The 24,987-nt window shown below is 34.9% G+C and overlaps 2 protein-coding genes and 1 non-coding gene across 5 annotated transcripts; 2 read left to right on the plus strand and 1 right to left on the minus strand.

Moving 5' to 3' along the window:
- Nucleotides 1–3,864: 3,864 nt before the first annotated feature.
- Nucleotides 3,865–3,971, plus strand: LOC125593589. Its single transcript, XR_007329491.1, has one exon. It is a non-coding gene; the product is annotated as a small nucleolar RNA R71 (small nucleolar RNA).
- Nucleotides 3,972–18,650: 14,679 nt separating this feature from the next.
- On the plus strand, nucleotides 18,651–20,500 carry LOC106358558 (RHOMBOID-like protein 2). The gene is made up of 4 exons (XM_013798375.3): nucleotides 18,651–19,122; nucleotides 19,251–19,414; nucleotides 19,500–19,663; nucleotides 19,925–20,500. The coding sequence occupies exons 1-4, from the start codon at nucleotides 18,842–18,844 to the stop codon at nucleotides 20,273–20,275; spliced, it is 960 nt and encodes a 319-aa protein (XP_013653829.1). The 5' UTR covers nucleotides 18,651–18,841; the 3' UTR covers nucleotides 20,276–20,500.
- A 725-nt stretch (nucleotides 20,501–21,225) lies between these two features.
- Nucleotides 21,226–24,366, minus strand: LOC106358559 (phosphatidylinositol glycan anchor biosynthesis class U protein). Of its 3 annotated transcripts, none has more exons than XM_013798377.3 (14): nucleotides 24,113–24,366; nucleotides 23,976–24,023; nucleotides 23,840–23,900; nucleotides 23,721–23,753; nucleotides 23,420–23,544; nucleotides 23,124–23,258; nucleotides 22,980–23,056; nucleotides 22,639–22,898; nucleotides 22,457–22,513; nucleotides 22,203–22,371; nucleotides 22,063–22,120; nucleotides 21,900–21,985; nucleotides 21,738–21,794; nucleotides 21,226–21,575 (listed from the first exon to the last, which is right to left on the minus strand). In XM_013798377.3, the coding sequence occupies exons 1-14, from the start codon at nucleotides 24,282–24,284 to the stop codon at nucleotides 21,483–21,485; spliced, it is 1,431 nt and encodes a 476-aa protein (XP_013653831.1). In that variant the 5' UTR covers nucleotides 24,285–24,366; the 3' UTR covers nucleotides 21,226–21,482. The 3 variants fall into 3 exon arrangements, with proteins under 3 accessions (XP_013653831.1, XP_013653830.1, XP_013653832.1); XM_013798376.3 differs by having other exon boundaries at nucleotides 23,124–23,261; XM_013798378.3 differs by lacking the exons at nucleotides 23,976–24,023; nucleotides 24,113–24,366 and having other exon boundaries at nucleotides 23,420–23,524; nucleotides 23,840–23,897.
- Nucleotides 24,367–24,987: the final 621 nt, after the last annotated feature.

The raw sequence follows: 24,987 nt of genomic DNA on the forward strand, positions 1-24,987 counted from the left end.
GGCCAAACAAATAGATGCGGAGCGACCTCGGCACGTCGCTCCGACAAGTCGCTCCAGGCTTCGGGAGCGACCTCTGTGGGTCGCTCCGGCTCCATTGTGTTGTCGTCATGCGATAGAAATGCGAGCGACCTCGGGGTGTCACTCTGGCCAAGTCGCTCTGGGCTTCGGGAGCGACCTGGAGTGGTCGCTCTGATAGGTCGCTCCGGGTCAGTTTTCGGCTTCCACCGGGATGAAATGGCGAGCGACTTCTCGGGGTCGCTCCAGCGAGGTCGATCTGAGAGGTAGTTTGGAGCGACCTCATGGCATCTCTCCGTGATGTCGCTCCCATGCTCTGCTCGTCCAATGATCACCTAGATCACCTATTTTAAGCTCCAAATGCATCCAAATGTCTCCAAGAACTCCATGTGGTACTCCAATACCTAATAAAGACTCATGTATTCAAAATGCAACCTAAACATGGCTAAATCCTAGTCTATATGATCAAAATGCACATGGGTGAATGGATAAGACAATGGAAATATGCAAGATATCAACTCCTCCAAACTTGTCCACAAGTGAACTTTCTAGAACTCATAGGGAGAGAGGTTTGAAGGTAGGAGCTCATAGCCAAAAGAAACACAACTAGCACTCAATTCAACATCTAAACCATTATGAGCACACTCTCTGATAACACTCTAGCTTTTCTAAGCCTATCTCAACTCCTTTTGCCCTTATACTCATCATCAAGCATCCACACATTTAAATCAACCAACTCTCACATTCATTAAGCATAAAACATCAAGTGAATTCTTGCAAATGGTCAATTGGTCCAAATCATTTGGTTGAGTAAAGGGAAGACTTTTATTCAAGTGAGTCAAGAGGTTCAAAACACATGATCTTTAAAGGTGGTTTACTCTCAAGACAAGTAGCCTTGACATCGCACATAATATATCTAAGAAAGGGACCAACTCATGCATACAATGCTCAATCTCCATTGTTCTACCCTTTTCCCAAACATACAAGTTACACAATCACTTCCTAATGTCAAACCCAACTCCCATCTCTCACCAAAAGATCCCAAGAACACTTTGCACATAAAACTCTTTTTCTTTGAAATCTATAAAGTATTTTCTCAACTTCAAAACAAATCTTAGCTCTAAACAACTTTGCTAGCCCATTTTTCTTTCTTTTTCTCTTTTTATTTTCTTATATATATTTTTTTTTTCTTTTTCTCTTTTATATTCTTTTTTTTTTCGGGGGCCAAGACTTTAAAATAAACTCGAACTAGACGCTTATCTACTAATTCCAATAAGATTATCCATTTAAACACAAAGAGTCTATTCTTTTCTTTCGAACTTTTCATGCTTCCAAATCAGAGTCACAACACTCACCCCCACCTATAGCGCTAGACAATAGAGTGCCTAATCTAGCAAGAATTAAGATCAAGCATTTTCGTTTCCAATACTCTCAACATTATGCACATGTAAGGCTTTCCGAAAAAAGTCTCACTCATCAAACAATGAAAGCTTAAAAGGAGGAAAGGGTTTTGGGAGTGGTATACCACTCGAGTTTGTCAAAAAGATTGGCATAAAGGATGTGACAACTCAAGTGTGTATATCCATGACTCAGTACACAAGGGACCATAAGCAAGAAGCATTAAGTTCGTTCAGTTCAAATAAGGTCGTAGTTGGCTTCAAAGATTGAGTTTCAGCAACTAATGAGATCCAGGAAAAGTTTTCAAGGCTTGAAACATACAAGGCTTTTTGAGAGACGCAATAGCTACTCGAGTGTGAGATAGTGTTCTTTACAAGGCATCTTAAATCATTGCTCCCAATGCAAGTGAATGCAACCTATATGCTCTAGACTCTCCTAAAAATGCAAGTGATGCAATCTATATGATTTGTTTTTTTTTTATGCTAAAAGGTATGTATGCAAGACTCAATGAAAAATCATCAAAGCAAACATGATCAAATACTTGGTACCTCCCCCAAACTTAAATGACACAGTCTATGTGTTGTCAAGTAGAGAGAGATACCCAAAAGAGAAAGCTAATATGTAAAAATGAAATGGTATATACAAGGGAAAGTAGAGAAGTACCTCAAGTGGAAAGTGGAGAAGGAGGATCCTTCTCAATGTAGGGGTCTCCACAAGTGATGGTTCCACAATACTCAACATCTAGTGGAGACTGAATTGGGTAAGAGACAACTTTGTTGACATTGAGGAGTGTGACCTTCTTGTTGGGAAAATCGATGTAAGCACCCACATTAGTAAGGAATGGTGTGCCCAGGATCAATGGAACTCTCTTCTCAGTTGCCATCTTCAAGACAGTGAGGTCTATAGGGATGGTGCAAGATCCAATCTTCAAAGGGAAGTCCTTGATGAGACCAATAGAAGTAGTAGAAGAAGAATTCCCAAACGTGAGAGAGGAAGTATTTGGCTCCATGTGTTCAATCTCAAGACTCTTCACCATCTCCATTGAGATCACATTCACACTTGCACTAGAATCAACAAGAGCATACCAAGGGAGCAATACAGGTGAACTTCCCTTGGGATTCTAATTTAGGGAGAGACTTTGGTGTGACTGGTGGATCAAGTTTCAAAGTTGAGATGTTGAGAAGCTCTGCTACTTCTGCTTGGTGGTCTACAATGTCCTTGATGAGCATCATTTGGACATGAGCCTCACGCATACCCGAAATCGCTGGAAGCTTAATTCCAATATCACTTAGGTCTTTTCTGAACTTGGAAATCACCTTCTTCTGAGCTTTGGTGAGGACCCTTTGTGGAAATGGGAGCTTGTCATAGGGTGACTGCTCAACCTCAGTGGTGTCCTCCAGCTTGAACTCTTTCAGCTTCTGGTTAGCTCTCTTCGCAACTGTTTTCTCAGCCATGGGTTCATCTCCCTTCAAAATCTTTGCTTCAACCATTTTGTCAACTTCCTCCACAATATTTGCTTCAGATGCTGCTACAATCAGATGCTCAACCTGTTCAATCTCAGTTCCAAACACCAATCTTTCAATTTCATCTACCTCTTTCTTGTGGTTACTCAATTCAATCCCTGAAGAAGTGGTAGAGAGGACAACATTGCAATACTCCTTGGGTTTTTGTTCAGATTTTCCAGGTAGAGACCCTTGTTGGCGATTCTGGTGAGTGGTCATGGAAGCAAACTGGTTTTCCAAAGCCCTGAACTTGTTGTTGAGCTCATTGTAACTTCCATCAATCTTGGAGTGAAGGTTCTTCAACTCATATCCAACCTGCTTCTCACTTCTAGTCTGAGACTCCAAGATCTGTTTCAGTAGAACATCTGTGCTGCTTTCCTGAGGAGTAAAGGTAGAAAGATTAGCTTGTTGTTGAGAAGACTGGTTCCCTTTATTGGAGAAACCAGGAGGAGGGTTTTGCTGATGCTGATAGTTGCCTTGCTGGTTGTTCCTAGGCTGATAACCACTCTGTTGGTTGTTAGGATAGGATTTCTGTTGGTAGTTGTTGTACTGAAAGTTGGGCTCTTTCTTGTACCAACTACCATTGTTGTTGATGAAACACAGCTCTTCTTGACCTTCCAAACCCTCAACCTCATTGGCCCCAGGTGGTGCATCTTGGTTTGGGTTACCAACAAAGTTCAGCTGCTCTTGGGTGGATTTATCAGCAATGAATATGTCTATCTTATCCTGGAGAGCCTTTAACTCCTTCCTCGTCTGCTTGTCATCTGTTCTACTGCCTTTGTCGTGGTCTCCACTGTAGACTGCGTCACTCTTTACCATGCTGTCAACCAGCTCATCTGCATCTTCCTCAGTTCTTCCCAAGAAGAACCCATTGCTAGCTGTATCCAATCTGGCTCTGTACTTAGGAAGAGCTCCCCTGTAGAATGTGCTCAGCAGGCTTTCCTTAGAGAAACCATGGTGAGGGCATTGAGGTTGGTAGCCCTTGAATCTCTCTCAGGCTTCACTGAATCCATCCAAGACCTTCTGTTGAAAGCTGGAGATCTCATTTCTCAGCTTAGCAGTTCTTGAAGTAGAGAAGAACTTCTCCAAGAATACTTTCTTGCAGTCATCCCAAGTGGTGATAGAGTCGTTGGGTAGAGACTTCTCCCACTGACGCGCCTTATCCCCTAAAGAGAAAGGGAATAGCTTGAGCTTGAAGGCATCTTCGGACACACCATTGGTCTTTGACAACCCACAGTATCTGTCGAACCTGTCCAAGTGATCAAATGGGTCCTCTAAAGCCAAGCCATGATACTTGTTGTTCTCGATCACGTTGAGGAGTCCTGATTTGATCTCAAAGTTGTTAGCTGCCACAGCTGGTGCGCGGATTCCCAGTCTATGACCATGAATGTTGGGGCAGTCATAAGTGCCAATGGGTCGAGCTGCTCGATGTGGGTGTTCTGGCCCTTGCGGTGGATCTGCCATATCAATATCCAATCTCTGCAAGTGAGCCTGTTGCTCTTCTTCTCTTCTCGCTCTAGCACACACTCTCTCTAAAGCTCTGATGTCTGCAACTCTTGAAACTAGGTTTGATGGACCCCTGCTCCTCAAGTTCATACACCTGAAAGTTAAAGGGAGGTGAAGAAGGAGAATCAGTAACAAAAGAAAATAAAAATGACTTAGTCTCAAGCAAGTGACTAAATCTCAATGTTCAAATCTACTCAGAATTTGGCAACGGCGCCAATTTTATGTTAGGAGTTTTCAAGGCTCCTAAGACAAATGATGTAGTATAAAAGATTGTGGAACCAGTTCTGAGGGATATCAAAGCACCGAGAATGCAAGTACGTGCTTAATCTAAGTGCAACCAATGATTTAGATGAGTTTTATGGTACTACTAATAATAAAATGCAATAACAGAACAATAAAACAATAAAAGAAGTGACTTTCTTTGGTTATGATAAAAAAGAACTCATGGGCATAGGAATTAGACCTTGGGTGATCAAGTTTCGAACTAAGGATGATAAATGATCAATCAAAATATCAACCTTAAGCTTAGACACAATATTAAACAAACTCTATGTCTAGATGAATGTTCATTTGCTAACATATTTCAAACATCAAATGTATTTGGTTGAATAATATGAAAGCAATCATTACTAACAAGTCTATTGGCTATCTTAACACTTTTAACAACAAATGTCTTTGGTAAAGTATGTTAAAAGCTTAGGAGAGTTGTCTCAGGCATTTCATCAAACACCTTGTGGGTGGGAAATGCCTAAAGATCAACTTTTGAAAGGCCAACTCAGAAGATGCATTATGAATACTCTACTAGAGAGGAATAAGAAGGATCTACACTATAACATCCTAGATCTAGCCTAATCACCCTTAATTTCCCTAACCCATGAATTCAATAGTGGATTACTCACTACTCTTCATGATTCCTCTTAAACCCATATTGGATTTCAGATTAATCATGTAGAGAAATACAGATAATAGATTAGAAATCAATAGGATAACATATGATCAAATGAATCAAAGAGATGAACTTTTTCAAGAGGTTTTTGGTGGTTTTCTCCAAGATAAAGATATCTAGCCTCCAATGACTTACAAAAGACCCTTAAACATAGGTTTAGAAAGTGTAAAATGTGCATAATGAAATGACCAAAAGGCCCTTGAGAAAACATGAATTCAGCCAAACAAATAGACGCGGAGCGACCTCGACACGTCGCTCCGACAAGTCGCTCCGGGCTTCGGGAGCGACCTCAGTGGGTCGCTCTGAGAGGTCGCTCTGAGAGGTCGCTCCGGCTCCATTGTGTTGTCGTCACGCGATAGAAATGCGAGCGACCTCGGGGTGTCACTCTGGCCAAGTTGCTCTGGGCTTCAGGAGCGACCTGGAGTGGTCGCTCTGATAGGTCGCTCCGGGTCAGTTTTCGGCTTCCACCGGGATGAAATGGCGAGCGACTTCTAGGGGTCGCTCCAGCGAGGTCGCTCTGAGAGGTAGTTTGGAGCGACCTTATGGCGTCGCTCCGTGATGTCGCTCCCATGCTCTGCTCGTCCAATGATCACCTAGATCACCTATTTTAAGCTCCAAATGCATCCAAGTGTCTCCAAGAACTCCATGTGGTACTCCAATACCTAATAAAGACTCATGTAGCAAAATGCAACCTAAACATGGCTAAATCCTAGTCTATATGATCAAAATGCACATGGGTGAATGGATAAGACATATGCAAGATATCAATCTGGTTAACAAAATGATAAAATTGAGTTTTAAATTCTTAGTTTTGATAGCAACGATAAAACAACAAAACATAATTTATGCTTATGCACTATACAATCATATTTATATTCTATGTTCTGCAAATAAAATAGAATACAACAAATAGTAAAGATTATATAATTCATTTTACATGAATGGTCTTTCCATTTTACGTACACACGATCTATTCCGCTTTTATACACATTGCATCATTATATATAAATGAGAATATATTTACCAGATGGCCCAAATCCAGTTTCGAACAATCTACTTGGTATCTTAAATCTTTCATTTGTAACCTGAAAAACAAAAGGGAAAGATAAAAATGTTAGAAACCATATAACAAAGTAAATGTAAAATAAATTGTATATTATAACAATAATGTGGAATGGAAACCATGTAAGACATAACGATATGCATAGCTCACGATCTTAAACCACACATGGGAATATATACGAAAACCCTATCAACTAATCACGAATCCCGACACGGAAATATGACACTTAATCCAATGTCAACCCTAATCTTGCAGTGACGAACTCAATATTCTAGAAACTAACCCCTTTCTAATCATCACTAAACCCTACACGGAAATATAAACCCTAATACAAGTATAAAAATACGTAAATATTAAATACAAGTATGAATTCAGAAGCTACAGAAAATGATATTAAACGTTCGAATTAATTTCATTCCAAGTCAAATGGAATATAAACGTCTATATTTTATTCTATTCCAAGTCAAATGGAATATACCTAACCGTGATCATGTCATTTCTAGACGGTGATAAAATAGGCATAAGAACAACTGGGGAAACCCAAATCCTAAATCAATTGGCGAACTTCGATGCGGAAAATCAGATCCGAGATGCAATGGTAACGAGGTTGTAGATTTACCAATTATAGTACCCTAATTCCGAAATAGCCCAAATAGAAAAGAAAACAACAGCATATGAATAACAACATATAAACACCCGAGAACTTACGGTAGTTCCAGAAATCTGACAAGAATCGACGGTGTGAAGTAGAATAGGAACGGTTTGGTACTACTCGCCGCTGAAACCTTAACGCCGTCGTGTGGTCGACGATCTCCGACGAGAAGAAAATGACGCGTTTACAAAGAATGAAGAAGAAGTCAACAATTCAAAACAAATCCAGTGGAGATGACGATGTGAAGCGAAGCCGTACCGGAGAAAATTCAAGACTACGAAGGTACCAAAGAAGTAAAAAGGAAATATGAGAAGTTAGTAAGGCCACAATTTACTTTTTGGATATAATAATTAAGAATATTATTTTTTTTTCAGGTTTCGCCGGTTTCAGGAAGGGGCAGTATAGTATTAATTTATAAAATTAACGCCGCATATAGAAACGTTAGGGAAAATGGTTATGCAGTGAATTATGCGTTTTTTTCTTGTCATACAGTCCAATTTCCCAATCTTTAACGTGTACAATTTAGTTAGAGAGATGTAGAAGTAGAAGAATTCCTTAACTTTGGTGCCAGTTTGAGGAATGTCTTCAACCTCTTATCTCATTTGTCTTATAGCATTTCCACTCTATTGGTATGCTTTTTTTGTATAATAGCATTTAAAGTCAAAAATACTCTAATTCATCTTACTTTTTATTCTAAAATAAAGATTTTATTTTTACTTCTATATATTAAGAGAAAAATAGGATTTTTTTTTATTTTTAAAAATGTTATTTTAGAAGATTACATTAGAGTAAACTTCATTCCCATATATATTAAAAGAAAAGTCACTTTAGTGAGGTCTGGTGACGTGTCACTCATAGGTGAAGTTTCAAAAAAATTGTTATAATTTGATTGGTTGATTTTTTTTAGTTTTTATTTATTTAAATTTGATCTAAAAATTTAAGGTAAGTCTAAAAACATTTAACATCACTTGCTATATAATCTAAAAAATATTACAAATAACAATTTATGGCAACAAATTCTCGAAATTATAGAAAGATTAATAATGTTTTATTTATTACTTTTAATATTTATAAACTATAAAATATAATGAACAAATTTTTATATAAGATAATTACAATAGTTTTATACTCTACTTGATGAATTGTATTCGAATATAATTATATAATAACTATTTTAAATATTACAAAATCCAAACATGTTTATTAATATGATTTTTAAATTATTTATCGTTGTTTACAGAATAAATTTATACAAATTTTAAAATTATTTATATAATGTTATAAATTATTTATAAAAATATAAATCCTACTATATATTGATTGAGAAGTCACATAAGTGATTTTTTATTACGTGTTGATCATAAATTAACTCTTCAAATTGTTATAATTTGATTGACCGATGATTTTTAATTTTATTTATTATAATTATTTTTAAAAGGAAAGGATAATTCAACTACCACTTTCCAAATAATCTACATAATATTAGAAATAATTATTTATGGTAACTAATTGTTGAAACTATGAAAGAGTAATAATGCGATCAATTTTTTTTATATATTTATAAATTACATAAAATAATAAACCAAAATGTTTATTTGAATTGATATAATGATTTTATATTCGTATAGAAAGAATTATATTTGTATATAAAGTATCATAATAACTATTAATGTCCAATAATTCAATGCATGTTTTATAAATCATTTATAAAATTATAAATACATTTATAAAAAAATTTATATTGGCTTATCAGATGTTTTAAATTATTATAAGAGGTTCTAAGTCATTTATAGAAGCTTATACATTAATTTATAAAATGTATTTAGAAAATTTATCCTCTTATTACAATATTTTTCATTTTTTTTTCATTTTTAATGGTAAATTCCTCAACTATGTTTACTTAGTGTAGAAAACCATAAACTAAAGATTTACTGGTAATAATGGTAATTATGACCTGTTAGAGTTTAATTCATTAAATAAAGTTAGTTTAGGGGGTTTTTCGTTAAATACTTAGTTTGGGAAAATTAAACAAAACAAACTTAGTTGAGGGTTTTAACGTTAAAATTCCTTTTTCTTTCCTTATTATCTATTATTTAAATCCTTATAGTGGGATTTGTTTTATCCAAAATTAGTTGCAATCAACTGAGGAAATATCTTCTTTCCTAATATCATGCATTTAATATTTAAATATATATATATATGTGAAGATTTGAGTTACCAAAATTATGTATATATTATAACCAGAATATCTTTAAAAATTTATTAGAAGATATTATATCTCATAGATGAATTAAAATTTATTAGAGGATATTCTATCTCATAGCTTCTCTTGAAAACAATGTCATTTAGAAACTTAAACTAATTTGCTATATAAATATCACGCCACCCCCATTAGTTTCACGCATCTATCTTTTAAGTTTTCATATGTTTTTGATCGTTCTAATTTAAATTCTACTTTTGTCATCTTGCGCAGGTGTATGATAATCAATAAGTAACTCATTAGACGGGAACATCATTACTGGTAATTTTATGGGGGATTCTTCTTCTCCGTTTATTTTAGTTCTCTTCCTCTCCATGTTGTATCTCTATCTATATTTTTGCATCAGTAGTGATTCAACTAACAAAAAGAGACAACTCTGTTTATCCAGGAACTGATCATCCCTTTCGAAAAAGGTAATTCTTTTTTTTTATAAAGTTAAATCACTTATCAAGAATATAATATAAGATGTGTATGCTAATCAAGTGCAATTTATTTATTGTGCGTGATCCTCTTCGGTACGTCTGAGAGCCAAAGGTAATCTCAAAGCTTTTTAAAAACTTTGAAACTCATTGACGTTGTCCTATCAATTATATAATTTGTTATATTTTGGGGATTGTTTACATCTTTAAATATTTTTATTGGAATTACCTCTTTTCTGACTCAAGGCTTAGAGAAGGAAACCGTAAATCATCTATGATGTTACAATAAACCCAATGATAATAAATCTCAGGTAATTCAAATCTCTCTTTTATATTTCATGGCTGATTTTTTTATGTGGTTTATGCGTGAAATATTTGTTTTTTCTCAATTATATTTTTCTGATGTTTTAAGATTAGTGTTAAATGTGATCGTTTGAAGCATAATGCATTCTCAGAACACACCTCCATGATAAACACTTCTATGAAAGTTGTGTCAATTATGTTAGTGATTTTGCATCTGAGTATTGCGACTGATGTTCCAAGAGAGAAAGCGTATCATCTCAAACTGAGATTGTTGGGAAAGGTAATTGGTTTATAGATGTAATTGGATAATTGACATCTAAAGGATACATTTTATTAGATAGTACCAAGCAGTCCTTTTAAACCTTTTGAACTCTAACTTTTTGAACTAACAGAATAATCATGCTTAACCTATAAGTAGTTCAAAGAGTTATGTATTTAAAGGATACGCTTTATCAGATATAAATGATTCGTTTTATTAGATAGTACCAAGCAGTCCTTTTAAACTCAAACAATGCCACGTTCTGAGCTGTACACATTGTATTGACCTTTTTTTTCTTTGCGGTGTGTATTCAGATAGCAGTAGTGAAGTGCAGATATGAAGTAATATCAACCAAAATTAAGAAAAATCTTTTAAAAGCAGAGATAATCACATGGGTCTCTCTTGAACATGGCAAACAACCAGCAGTTTTGCCAGACCCGAATTTCTTAAACGTGTTTTCTACTTTCTTTTTTCTTTTTATTTAGTTTCACCTGATGAGAAGTTTGAATCACAGACTCTTGACATTTTAAAATTTATTATTTGTTTGTGTAATTGTTCAGAGGTTTCAATGAGACCGGCTTATCGTTCTTCCAAGAAAGTAAAGGACTATGACAAGCTTGAAGATGAACTGAAGAAGAATATAAGGATGATAAGCTTGAAGGAGACGCTGCTTTGAACAAGTTCTTCCGTAAGATATATTTGAATTCTGATGAGGATATGAGGAGTTCTAGAGCAAGTCATTTGTGAGTATCTATCTATCTATATTCCTATTTAGTATTTCTTCTCTCATGGAGATTACAATGTTTTTGGCATTTTTATTGACTCTTTTGTAGTTTTGCACAATCAACAGGTGGAATCTAATGGGACAGTGCTTTCAATAGACTGGAAAGATGTTGGTGCTCAGAAAATCGAGTACACTCTTCATGATGACCTAGCGCTCAAGACATGGGAAATATGATCTTATATGATGTGTGGGTTTTGCCTTAATCTAGACAGAACTCGAAGCCTTGGTCTTAAGGTCTGGTTTCTCTACTTTATGGACTTTAGGTACTTTGTATTTTCCATAACTCATATTGTTTATACGAAACACTGAAATTTTTAATCTAAACGTTCTAATGTGTTCTTTGTTCATATGAACATAGTATAAATATCAATATGTAACATCGAATCTTTCATATTAACCACATACATGTAACATAAGTATTATATAGTTGTAAATATGTAATTATTAATTTAATAGTAATGTTAATGCCCGCGGTCCACCTAGTTTCTATTAAAGAGCTCTTCTATTTTAGATTAAAAATAATAAAATGCATTAGAAAAAGAAGGTTATTTATGGACATGTTTTTTTTCTTTGGTCAACAGTTATTTATGGACATGTTAACAAAAGTTTTTCAAGTTTACAAGTTGAGGAAAACATTAAAGATGCTTGTGTTGCAAAGAATTGATGATTCCGATTTTGATTCTGCATCCAGTAAAAGATACATAGATTCGGTGAAGGATGAGAAGCTCCGGTGAAGATGAAAAAGTCATCTAAGCTTTGAAGATGTGATGTCTAAGGCGGAAATTTGAATTATAGACAAGATTAACGGCTAATTCGTTGGTTTAGTGGTTAGCTACGTAAATCCCTTTTAATTTGTTATTGTTTCTAGCTAACCAACTCTCTTTGGCACGTATTGTTGTATGCATGTGAGTTTGGCTTGTGATTGTAAGTATTCATCTAGCCGTTGTAATCTTTACCACTTCTTCTTGCTGAAAACTTGTTACAGCAAAGTGAGATAGAGAGAGAAGAATGCGTGTAATTAGAAGCTTAAGATTGTAAGGGCATCCGCAAAGGAAATCCTTAAGTGGGAATCCTTAGGAAAAAAATAATTAAATAATTAGTGGATCCCACCAAAAGCTAAGGATTCAATCCTTAAAATACCTAAATAAGGACTCTTTCTTAGTGAATCTTTGCACTATTTACGGGTCCCCACGACTATGTGGCGGTCCGTGAATGGTCATCTTTTTTTTTTTAAAAAAATCCAAAATATCCAGGATTAATCCAAAATGCCATTGTCGCTAAGGACTCCAATGAATCTTACCGTTACGCATGCTCTAAGAGCACCATTATCAGTAAAAACTATAAGGAGTTCTAAAAGAAAAAAATATATCATTATTTTAATTACATGATTATATGTTTTGTTTTTCGGAATATGTTAAAAATTAACAGATTGACACCTATGTTTTTAGCATATCACAGGTTCTTAAAAATCTAGTTTTTAGGACTCTTACCTTTTTTCTCTCGTGTATTTATGATTTTATCTTTTCTTTTAATTCTAAGAACTCCTACTACAACCTATTGTTGGAGGTGTTCTAAGTAGCCATAGAACTAGTGGATTGGTGGAGGAGATCCATCTCAGTGTGTTATACTCCTTCTGTTTTAAAATAGTCGATGTTTTGGATGAAGACACAAGAATTAAGATATTCATTATTTTTAAAAAAATAATAATATTAAAAATATAAAGTAATACTAATTCAACTAATCATAAAAATATTATAAAACATTATTGGTCATACAGATTTTAATAAAATTAAAACTAATATCAAAATATCAAAACATCATGTATTTTGAAATATCATAACTCTTCAAAACATCATTTATTTTAAAATTGATAGAGTAACTTATAAATGCTTTTTGGATTGAGAAGTGAGATGAACATTGAGTAAACAAATTATGTTTTTTTTTTCTTAATTAGTTATAGTCTTTGTACAAGTTTAATCGAAGACTAAGGTTTGTGATCGCAAGTGAGTTTAAGAGAAAATTGGATTCAAGTTAGTTTACAAAAAAAAAAAAAATTGGATTCAAGTTTTAACAAAATGGCTAGTCTTTTTTTTTGAACAAAACGGGTAGTCTAATGGTCCTTTTTCCTTCATACATGGACGCTCTCTTATTGGGTCGAATGCAAAAGACAACACCTGTCTGCGGGCTGTTAAGAGGCTCATCGTGTCTGCCACTTTTATGCCATTTGGACAAAATCAGAACAATAGGCTTCTTGAGTCTAATTTCATTTTTATTTAGTCCATTCTTTAGCATTAAATGTGGTTTCCCAGAATTGACCAATCAGCGGATATAACATATAAAAAAGTTCACCAGATTTCAGACCAGCAGCACAAAATTACCCACTCTGTACTTAAACCACTGGTCTACTAGTTTTCATGAGTCTATCTCACTTGTGTGTGCTTTTTTCCTTCTTCTATTGTAGTGTATGATTGATAATGATAATAAATAGAAATCTAAACAATCAAATGATAGTCTGATACAAATAGAAATGTAAGATAAATGTCAAGTAATAATCTCCTATATATTAAAATAAAAACATTACAACATGAGATATCTATGTGTCATCACCGTAATAATTCTTAGAATCTATAAAGAAATAAATTGGTACATCTAAATATATAATAATTTTTTTATTAAACTAACCATAAATTAATTATTAAAGTACTTCATTCTTTCCGTAAATAAAAATTACGGAATTGTCTAATCTTGCTAAAGTATATATGACAATTAATGATTTTGAAATATAAAGATTTGATAAAAAATAGTGTATCCTCTATCATTTTTTTCAATTTTAACTTATTAAAATTAATTAAACAACCACATTAACCATATAATTTAAATTTAAATTTAAATTTTTTCGTATATGTTATATTTTGAATTTTTTTAAACGATTATAAATTACTAAAACTGTTAAAAGTCTCACATTAAATTTTCGTGAACAATGGTTTAAATTTTTTGATATGACAAGATACAAATGATTACAAAATCATATAAGTATGAAGACTCATTTAATAAATATTAAGATTAAATATATATATATATATATATATACATATATATGTAAATATTAATATCGTTTAAATTAACTATATACCATAAAAATACATAAATATTTTAATTTTGAAATTTTCATTGAACAATTTTTTTGATAAAAGCTTTTAACAAATATTGACAACTTAATAGTTAAATTTATAACTTTGAATTGATTTTTTTAAAAAATTATAAATTACAAAAATTATTAAACATCACACAATGAAATTTTTTGTTATCAGTGACTCAAATGATCAAAAACAATATAAGTTGGAAAATTATTTAATAAATATCTATATTAAAAATGTACTATATTTCTATGCTATATCATTTAAATTTTATTATAGACCATATAAAATAAAAAGTGTATGTTTGGATTAATAAAATTTATTTATGTGTTCGTATCAATTTGATAATATACGTAATAGTTACTAATTTTTTTTAATATTTAATATTTTTTTTATTTCATAATATGTAAAAAAAATATAGTACGTAAAAATAATTTATATATAATGTTCATCCCGCGCTAGGTGCAGATCTTAACCTAGTTGTAATACTATAAGACAAGTCAAACAATAAGCTTTTCCTTTTATTTCCGTTTAAGTTTAATCATCAGGTTTTCAATGGTGAGGTTGATGCTTACCCAAACAACCCTTGCAGTGAATGCTATCGAAGCCGTCTAATTCAGCATTACAAGTCATGCTTTCTGTATTCTCATGATACGTGACTTCTAGTTTATAAATAATGATGGTCACACTCTTTTTCTTTCTTTTCCTCTAGAGTTTCTTTTCATTATGTGGAAGGTCGGGTTTGCTCAAATCTAATGAAATATTGGTTCTGAATTTTAAAATTTAAAGAGATAATATATATAAATATTAGTATCCTAAATTGCTAAAAATTATTTAAATTTTTACAAATATTTCTTTAAGATCAATCATATGACCAGCTTGGCGGTATTGCATAATGATTCAATATCATTAATGGTTCCCTGAAAAATACAGATCTATATAAACTTGTTAAATTATTTAATAACTTTAAAAAGTTTAAACCAATTTATTTTGCAAAACAAGCAATAGAACCTTTGCTATAGTAATATATTTTTAAAATACAAAAATACTACATTTAAAACAAAGAAACACTTTAATAGTAAATAACTAAATATGTAGTCTCTCTTTCTCTTATCTATTTTAAATCTTTTAGAAAGAGAGACTCACCGCCGGTGATTGGTCTCCAATGTTGTCACTTGTGGTCGTATCTGTCTCTGGCGGTCGGTGATTTGTTCAACATCCAAGTCGGCGTCATAAAGCACCATCTTTGGCGCTCGGTGGTTCTCTCAACATCGAAGACACCGGCTTTTGGCTCCAGTAAAAGGTGGTTGCTCGACACCTTCTTGCTAGCACATGGCTCTAGCCTCTTTTCATCTTGTTCCCTTTCAGATGAGAGGCTACTACTACCGGATTTTTTGGTTTGGGCTCGATCTCCGCCTCTCGATCTCCTTCTCTCCAACCTCGATTTCAGCTCTCGGTTGATTCTCCATCCCCTCAGTAGGATTTTCGCGTCTTCAAATTTCTTCTCATCTTCAAAGTCGCTTTGGGTGTCTTGCATAGAAATCGATAGTTGGATCGAGTATCTGTGATTGAAGTTGTCGAGATCAAAAGCAGAGATCTGTGGATAATGGGTTTGGTTTGTTGGATGGCTCTCTTCGGAGCTCCGGCGGTTACAACTACGATGGTTTGGTTATTCATGGTCTAAAGTCGTCTCGGTGGTTCTTCGTTCTCGACAGCATGTTTCCAATGTGTTTCAGTGTTGTCGGAAAGCCGCTCTTTTGCGGGATGATTGACATGTATTGTCTCTCTCACGCTAATCTAATGGACAACCGAATTTCAATGGGCTTTTTGTTGTGTGCTCTTGTATGGGTTTTCGTTTTTTTATTTTGGGCTTTATGCATTTCTTGTCTAGGCCTTGGGCCTCGTTTGTAGTTCTTCGAATGTATATATTTCAAAGATGACAAAATAAGTAAATAACTAAACAACCATGTTCGAAAAAGTGTGTTAAATGATTGGAAAGACGTCGAAAAAGCGCGGAGCGGCTAGCGGATTGGAGTTATTCGGCAAATTAATCAGAAAAAAAATCACTGTTTTTATATAGATTTTATAGATGATAAATTTGAAATCACATATGTGCCTTACATTTGATATGTACTGTCTAAATCTTACAAGAAAAAAAAAGAAAAGAATGCTGAAATAAAAAAAAATGAAATATGACGGGAAGTTGCAGAGAAATCGTAGTGAAGACAAGACAAATTTGATCATTTCTAATTCATTTAACCTAAAAATTAAATAAAATTTAACAAAATAGGACCTTTATACAGCTCAAACCAGCTCAAAACTTAGGTCTAAGTGGTATTTAAACACAAGTTACTAACCAGTAGACTACAAGAAAACAACACTATATATGTATACTAGGGTCGGCCCGGACTACGCCCGGGTTTTTTTATTTAAATATTAATTATAATCATATATTTATGTTATTTTGATATATAAATATTATATAAATATAAGTAGCTAGATAATTATAAAATTATTTTTAATTATTTATTGTTTTCTGTCTTATGAATTTTAATTAACCTAATTTCTTACAATAAAATTTTCCGTTGTTTTATTTATTGAATGAAACTTGTGTAGCTTAAAATCATGCATGCATTTAAGCTGAATCGAATCTAAACTAAACCGAAGTAAATCCGGTTATGTTCTGTCGTTTTTCTTTGAAACAAAAGGATCAAAAGAAAAGACCCAATGGGAATAGAACGCATTGCTTCCTGTCTATTTTCCTTTTAAGTTTAAAATATGTATCTTATATCTCACCAACACACATGTATCTGCGCGTGTATGACACTTCCATTCATGTTAATTCCCAATAACTAATTAAAAAATGAATTAAAAACCTTTGATTGCTTCTCTTATCTTCTTATTATTCGTTCGGAGCAATCTTTGCTTTGATAATATCTATATTTCTTTGGACAAAAAAAACTATATTTCTCTCTTGATCGAGTCATAGCGGAATTGAGAAACCGATCTGATTTACAAGCCACCGCTTAAACTGTGGAATATTTTTATTAATTGGCTCGATTTTCTTTTTTAACCTCTTCAGTGTTATTGCTCATCATCCTCTTCCCTATGCCTCTTCATACTCTGCAAAACCCATCGCCATTAATTTTAAACTCTTGAATGTTATTGAGTTACCGGAGGTGGCGGCGAAATGAACCGTCACCGTTGATATCGCCTCCAACCAAGGCGAAGTCAGTAGCATCCAGAAACTCACGGTACGCTCCTTCTTTTCTTTCTCGTTTCAAAAGTTTCAGTCTTTACATATGTTTTCATTATAGTGGCTATCTCTCTGTATTTGGGCTATATCACGGTGTGAACAAAAAGCCCACTAAACCGTAAACAATTATGAAACGCAGCAGCCCACATCAAAAGTTAATGAAACAATGAGTTTTAGGCAAAGAAGACAAGTGTCGCACTCACAATCAACGACTTTATGACGTGGCACAACGGGAGGGAGGCAAACATTTTTTTATATATATAGATACTACTAATCCATGTTCGAAAACGTGGTCGCATAGCCGCCTAGGCGGACGCTTTTTGATGTTTGACCACGGCGAATATGCCCAAACTGGTGTAGCAAGGTGTTAATCCGCGTTAACCCGTGTAAGACCGTCTAATTCCCGTGTTGACTGCCAAATTCCTATTTAATTTTCGTGTTGTCCGCCTAAGTTTTTTTTTGTCCGTGTAAAGTTAGAACACAGTTAATTATTTTTTACTCATTAATAAATTTATGTAAATATTCATTACTAAATAACTATAATTAGCTATTAAACCAAAAAACACATAATTACTGTATTTAAGGATTTTTTCGTACCAAACATACCATAATGGATTAATAATCGACGAATTAAAAAGAAACCGTTTAAAATTATATATAAAAATTATATAATTATGTCTACGAACATGTGTCATCATGTTTAAAATTAACTAAATATATTATAAATATATTAAATTATATTTAAAATTAGGTTCTGCGTAATCTCCAAATACTCTTCAATTTTTTGGTAATTCGCTAAGCCCGAAGTTGCAACGGGAGTAGCGCCTAGTTCCGAACAGCGTTACCAGTAGATAAACCCAAAACGGATATAAAATCTCTAAAACCACTCTCCAATTAACTCCGGTTTAATCTTTGATTGCGCCTAGCGAGTTCTCAAACCGGTAAATACTGAATTGTACAATTTTTATCTTCTCTTTTCTTTCAAAAATATATTTTTTCTTTTCATTTGTTTTGACGTCTGAGTTGTGTTTTTACGTCAGCAAAGAAACCTTGGAGAGGAGCTGGCACCACCGCCTAACTCGCCATTGACACACCACCAAAAAGCTCTCTCTATTCTTTACTTTTATTCCACAAAGATAGATACAGACAATAATAATACTTACAACTTTTGCCTCAAATTCTCAACTCTTACAGATGCTCTGTCTCAATCTCTTGTCCCTCTAATTCATCCTCCTTTCTTTCTTCCAAGCTACTTCTCCTGCTTTCGTATTTGATCCGTTAACCAAAGTTTCTATTTATATAAGAGATTTTGAGAGGTGTTTGAGAGAGAGAAACAGAGTAATGGCGAACAGAGATGTGGAGAGAGGTGGGAAGCAAAACAGAGAAGTTCATAACAACAATAACTATTTCTATGACGAAAGCTCCCGCGACACTCATTGGACTCCATGGCTGGTTCCGGCGATCGTTGTGGCGAATCTCGCAGTCTTTATCGCCGTTATGTTCGTTAACGACTGTCCTAAGAAAATCAACGGACCCAACAAAGCTTGCGTCGCTAGGTTCCTCGGAAGATTCTCGTTTCAGCCACTTAGAGAGAATCCTCTGTTCGGCCCATCTTCTTCAACGTAAGTTTAGCTCGAGAACTCGTGAAGTTTAATCTTATGGGTACCTCGAAAGTCTCAATCTTTCTTCCTTGGAAGCTTAGCTCAAGCTTGTCTAAGATTTTGTTAAGACTCCTCTGTTTTTGCTTCAGATTGGAGAGAATGGGGGCATTGGAGTGGAGGAAAGTAGTACATGAGCATCACGGATGGAGACTTGTCACTTGTATGTGGCTACACGCTGGAATCATTCATCTTCTTACCAATATGTTGAGTTTGATCTTCATTGGTATCCGCCTTGAGCAGCAGTTTGGCTTCAGTAAGTTTTTGCCTTTACGTACAAAGCACTCTTTCTTTCATGAAGTTTTCGACTCTTTTCATTAATCGCCAATTGAATTGTGCAGTAAGGGTCGGGCTTATCTACTTAGTATCTGGTTTCGGTGGAAGTATACTCTCGTCTCTCTTCCTTCAAGAAAGTATCTCTGTTGGTGCTTCTGGTGCTCTCTTCGGACTTCTTGGAGCTATGTTATCTGAACTTCTCATCAATTGGACTATCTATGCCAACAAGGTACTTATTAGACCTGGACTTTCCCTTTTTTGGTTCGTTTCTTTCGGATATTTATAAAGTTCGTTTTCAGTTGGTTTACGTTTGGTTCGGATAATAAGATTGGGATTTATGTATATGAATTGTATTTCGAATATTCGGATATTCATTTGTTTTTCGGTTCGGTTTTGTTTTTTAGGTATAGAAAAATAGGAACCCTTCATATATGTGTGAACTGCGGTTTATCATTAGTACTTTCTTTTCTAAAGGTTTGTTGTTTTGCAGGCAGCTGCTCTTGTCACACTCCTATTCATCATAGCAATCAACTTAGGACTGGGCTTGCTACCTAGGGTTGACAATTTCGCACACATTGGAGGGTTCTTAACCGGGCTCTGCCTCGGGTTTGTCCTCCTTGTCCGACCACAGTACGGCTGGGAAGCTTCCCGCACCAACACTTCCGTTACCAAACGCAAGCATAGCATGTACCAGTACGTGCTGTTTGTAGTCGCAGCGGTTCTACTAGTGGTTGGGTTAACTGTTGGATTGGTGATGCTTTTCAAAGGAGAGAATGGGAACAAGCATTGCAAATGGTGTCATCGCCTCAGCTGTTTCCCTACTTCGAAGTGGACCTGTTAATCATCATCAGCATCATCATCATCATCATACTTTGTAACTCTCTTATATGTGTTCTTGTAATATCTTGGTTTCTTTTGCCTCTGACCTCTCTAGCCTTTTATAACATACATGTACATTATTACTAAATTCGTCTTGTGTAAAAAGGGGAAAGAAACAAAAGAGTGTATTACATTTGAAAACCATACTAAACTCTCAACATAAATAGATAGTAGTATTTTTCACTAAGGTAATCTCAACCACTATTTCATTATAGTGCTTCATACATTGGTATTCTTTTGAATTGTCAATTAAACAACAAAATAGATTGATTTACATTTTTTGAGAAAACGGTTAAAAAAAATTCTCAAATTACACAAACAAAATTTAAAACAATTTTTTAGTTTTTCTTTTTGACAATTGTAGGGATCCAGTCACCGAAGTGCCTATCCACAAAGTCCATGGTGCTCCACGTATTCTCGTCATTTAAGTTAGTATGGGTGATCAGCCGGGATCAAACCATGGTTTTGCCGTATTGGTTATTTAAGCTATTTTAATTTTTAACTTTTTAAAATTGTTTATTTTAAATTTTTTGTTGACCAAACTGTTTTAGGTACCTGAAAAATCAGCATTAAATCAATTTAATAGTTGACTTTCTTGCAACTAAAATGGCTAAGGTTTAAAATAGATTGTTTCAAAAAATGGAAACTAAAATGTACAAAAGTTTTTTTTTGTTTGAAAGATATAAATTTTAAGTAGTTTTCTCTCTTTGAATTAAAATATCTGATTATTTTTGAAGTGCTTGGGTGTGTTCACACGCATCAGTGAAAATTTTGAATTTAGATTTCGAAGTGACTTTGATCTTTTGATTTTGCAGCTACAACTTTAGGTTCAGAGAATACAGATGCAAACCAAGAGCATCTTCAACCTTACCGCAAAATTTACTACAAAATAGAGTGAATTATGCAGTTGTGAACAAACAAAAAAATAGATTATTCCATATATGCAGTAATGTTTTTTTATTTGTTCACGACTGCATAATCCACTCCATTCTGCAGTGGGGTTGGATATGATCTAACTGGATTAGACCAACATTTCTTTTACAAAAGCACAAACTATTGGTTACTTTAATTGTATCATGTTTCAAACACAACAAAAAAAGAATGACTCTCACAAACACATGTGACCAGCGTTAGGCGTTTGCGGTTGAGCTAATGTACCTGCAAATCGCTTAGTTCTTGACTTTTTGATGGTTCGGGTTACATTTCTTCAGGGCTCGGTCATGGTTCAGCATTGCGCTTACGCTCTCAACCACGAAAACGATCTGTAAACCCATGAATACCCATAAACCGTTTTATTCAAGAAATACAACATCCTTTGTTCAAAAAACTGATAACCTCATCCTCTGATTGACATTAAGTTGCATATATAGAGTAATGAACTTGAGATCAGTATATAGAGTAATGGATTCAGGACCGCACTTTACCTGAAAGCACGCATAGCCAATAGCGTTTCCAAAGTAGAAATTGGCGTTACCGGTGCCCTGAAGTGAAGAATCAAAAAGTTAGGTTCTGAATCTACAGTAGTTCTGAACTTGAGATCACTTGGTTGCTAATAGCTATGATGGATTTGAGTTGAAGATAGTTACCCGCCATATCCATAGATTGTGCATCACAGGGCTGAGGAGAGAAACACCAAGATATCCACAGAAGAGGAAGAACGAGAACTTCATATCTACTCCAAAACAAAAACAGAGTTTAATCATATTGCAAAGGCTAAACATTTCTAAAGAGTAGTGTGTTTGCTTTTACCTGCTAACTCATTGACGAACAATGCCCATAAACTCAAATACAACGCTGAATCTCCAACCTAAGCAAGGTTTAACATTTCATGAATACAGCTTCTCAGAAGAAATAAAATAAGCAGTTCACGGTGAGTTAAAAGTACTTACCGAAGGGTAAGATTTGAGAAGTGAGGAGATCGCCAAGTAAATGAAAGCCAGGAAGCAAGGTCGATGTTTCAACCGTATGGCTAAAGGCAGTAACATAAACAGTATGTTTACGTGGAATACTATCAAGAAGAAGTTTCTGAAGAAGTCGAAGACTTCTGCAAAGAAGTACCTGAAAATGAGAAGAAGATCAACAATGGTTTCAGAAAAGCAGATGTTTCTTATTCGTCACTGATGATAAGACCTTATATACTTACCAAAAGACTCCGATGTTCGGTGACAGATCTTCGATACTCAGAATGAAACCATATGTCCTGTAATAAGGAGGAGAACCAAACTAGCATCAGAACCTCCAAAGAATATATGATATGACCAGGAATCTATCAGAAACTTAGCCTATGTGGATATGAATTTTGGTTTCCTCAGGGCTAAGAGTTACCTCTTGAACATCTCTTCGAGCCCGCCATGCTTACTCAGTGATAACCTACACAAAACCATTACACAGAGCGACCACACAAGTGCCCAGAACACGAAGTGCACGACTGTTTTCCATAAGAAGGGAAGTTGTGCAGTCGGTTTCGATTTGGCTTGTTTAGAAGCAGAAGAGGTTGATGATCTGTTACCACTTTCTACATTTCTGGTCTGAAGGAACAATTTTAGAGGAGGAGCATCCAAACCATATCCCAATAGAAAGATTACCTGTGGGAAACAAACAAAAAAAATTAGAATCTGTTTACTTTAAGAAACATGAAACACATAAAGCACGAAAATGATACATACAGGAATTGTAAGAATTGCAGGATAAAGAGATAAATGTGTGGCCATGACTAAACCAAAAGCCGCCAAAGGAACTCGTCCTGCACAAGTAGTAAACATATGTGTAACATGCCAAGAAACTATATGCAAGTATCATAGTCTTCTTACGAGTAACTGCTCCATTAAGTGCCAATATAACAGCCAGATTCTCGATTGGAGAAGTTGATAAACCCACGCAGCATACGATGGTGAAAGGATTCCACAAGTAGACAAGAGCAGCAATATCACCGCAAGGTAGGATCCCTGCTGAGAACACGAAAAGGACAGATCAGTCTTTGCCAAAAGAACACTCTCTGACCCAATCTCAATGAGCCAAAACAAAATCTAACCGTGGACTAAGACCTACTGTACATAACCACATCTGTGTTTTTCACCAAAACGAGTAGAATCAAATAAGATGATACCTTTATCCCTTGGAGACTTAAGAAGGCCGAGTAGCCTAGCATTCAATCCATAAGCCATCTGGAGTTTCTTACCAATACCTCGAAGAAGTATTGCACTTAATATATCTGCAATAACAAAAACCAAGCTGCATCCAAGAGAGTGTCGGTATCCAAGTAAAGTCATCTTCCGAAGAGTAAAGATTGAAAGATGATCTCTTGTCACATAGTTAAATCTCTTAATCCCACAGAGAAGAGCTTATCAAGATCTATACCCACAATCTAATCCTACACTAGCTCATGTTACGAGAATGATGAGAAGTACCTGCAAAAGAGGTGACTTGGTTGCCCTTTGATCCTGAAACATCCAAAGTGTCTTCCTTTTTAAACTCTACTAAGTTGAAACAAAGTTTCAGATCATTTGAACTGGTTTCAGCAACTAACCTCTGAACCGTGAGAGGTCCGAGAAGCGAGAGCAGCAACGGTGAGCCATGATACATAGATCCTGCGCAAACACAAGTAAGAATTCAGCTTCAGCCTAAAGTCGGAAACTACAGAGGTTCAAATCTGAAAGAGCAACCTGCATATGGTGACATTGATGCCTGCTTCAACCAGTAACCTTCAGCAACTACAAAAAAAAAAAACAACACAAAATGTAAGGAGAATTCGCGATCCTAGAAGTGGTAATGAGAGACGGAGAGAGAGAGGAGGAGATACGGCGGCGAATGCTGGTGAGAGGAGTGGAGACCTCCGGACGGGAAGAGAGGTTGAGATTTCCCGCGTATGAGATCAGGATCAATCGGAAAAGTACGGAGGATAAGGCCCAAATCCAGAACCGGCATGGCTTCTTCTTCTGCTCCTCTACCATTTCTCCGTCGTCTTTCGTCATCTCTCTTTACCTTTTTTCAATTCTCCGGCGAGTGAAGAGAGAGAGAGACGACTCAGACGAAAAGCCGATCTGATGAAACGACGACGAGTTGGTAGGCTTTATCAAAAAGCCCATTAGTTTTGGTACTAAGCCCATTAGTTTGAAGCTTCTTTGTTTGTTACTAAATAAGTCCTTAATTCTTATGCTCTCATTAACAGGTGAAAGTGATTGCCAAGAGAGACTTTAGGTTGCAAAACAAAGTCCTTTTGCCATTGCAGTTTAACTTAAGTTTTATCTTAAGCAAACAAGAGCTGTTGTTCTTGGGGATGTTCTAGTTTCTTACTAACATCACATAAAGTTGAAACATTAAAATAGCAAATTTAGTTCTCTTTTGAGCTTCACTGTAAAAGGATAGACTGTCTCTAAGCAGTTCTCTCAATGAACTCTACGTTCTTGTTGTTAATTCAATCAATGCTTCCCCATTCTGTTCTATAAGTTTTTTTTACAAAAATAATTGAAATTAATGAATCATAGAAAATATAAATGTCTATCTTCTATTTATTAAAGAAAAACTGTTGTGAGTTACTGTATACACAGGGTTCAGTTTTAGCATAGAGGTTCAAATGACTATAGATTCTCCATTCTTGCTAAAGCAATTTAACACCGAGTTACGTATAACAATTTTCTCTCAATCTCACCATGATCTTTAAGTATTTTTTTATGA

Source organism: Brassica napus, chromosome C9, assembly GCF_020379485.1.
Source record: "Brassica napus cultivar Da-Ae chromosome C9, Da-Ae, whole genome shotgun sequence".
NCBI lineage: Eukaryota > Viridiplantae > Streptophyta > Magnoliopsida > Brassicales > Brassicaceae > Brassica > Brassica napus.

Excerpts from the sequence above, each read along its gene's own strand:
- LOC106358559 (XM_013798376.3), bottom strand. The coding sequence starts at position 24,284 with ATGACGAAAGACGACGGAGAAATGGTAGAGGAGCAGAAGAAGAAGCCA. Across the intron at positions 23,262-23,419 it reads TAAGTCTCCAAGGGATAAAG|CAGGGATCCTACCTTGCGGT; the intron begins GTATCATCTTAT and ends TCGTGTTCTCAG. Across the intron at positions 21,795-21,899 it reads ACAATCTATGGATATGGCGG|GGCACCGGTAACGCCAATTT; the intron begins GTAACTATCTTC and ends TCTTCACTTCAG.
- LOC106358558 (XM_013798375.3), top strand. The coding sequence starts at position 18,842 with ATGGCGAACAGAGATGTGGAGAGAGGTGGGAAGCAAAACAGAGAAGTT. Across the intron at positions 19,123-19,250 it reads TTCGGCCCATCTTCTTCAAC|ATTGGAGAGAATGGGGGCAT; the intron begins GTAAGTTTAGCT and ends TTTTTGCTTCAG. Across the intron at positions 19,664-19,924 it reads GGACTATCTATGCCAACAAG|GCAGCTGCTCTTGTCACACT; the intron begins GTACTTATTAGA and ends GTTGTTTTGCAG.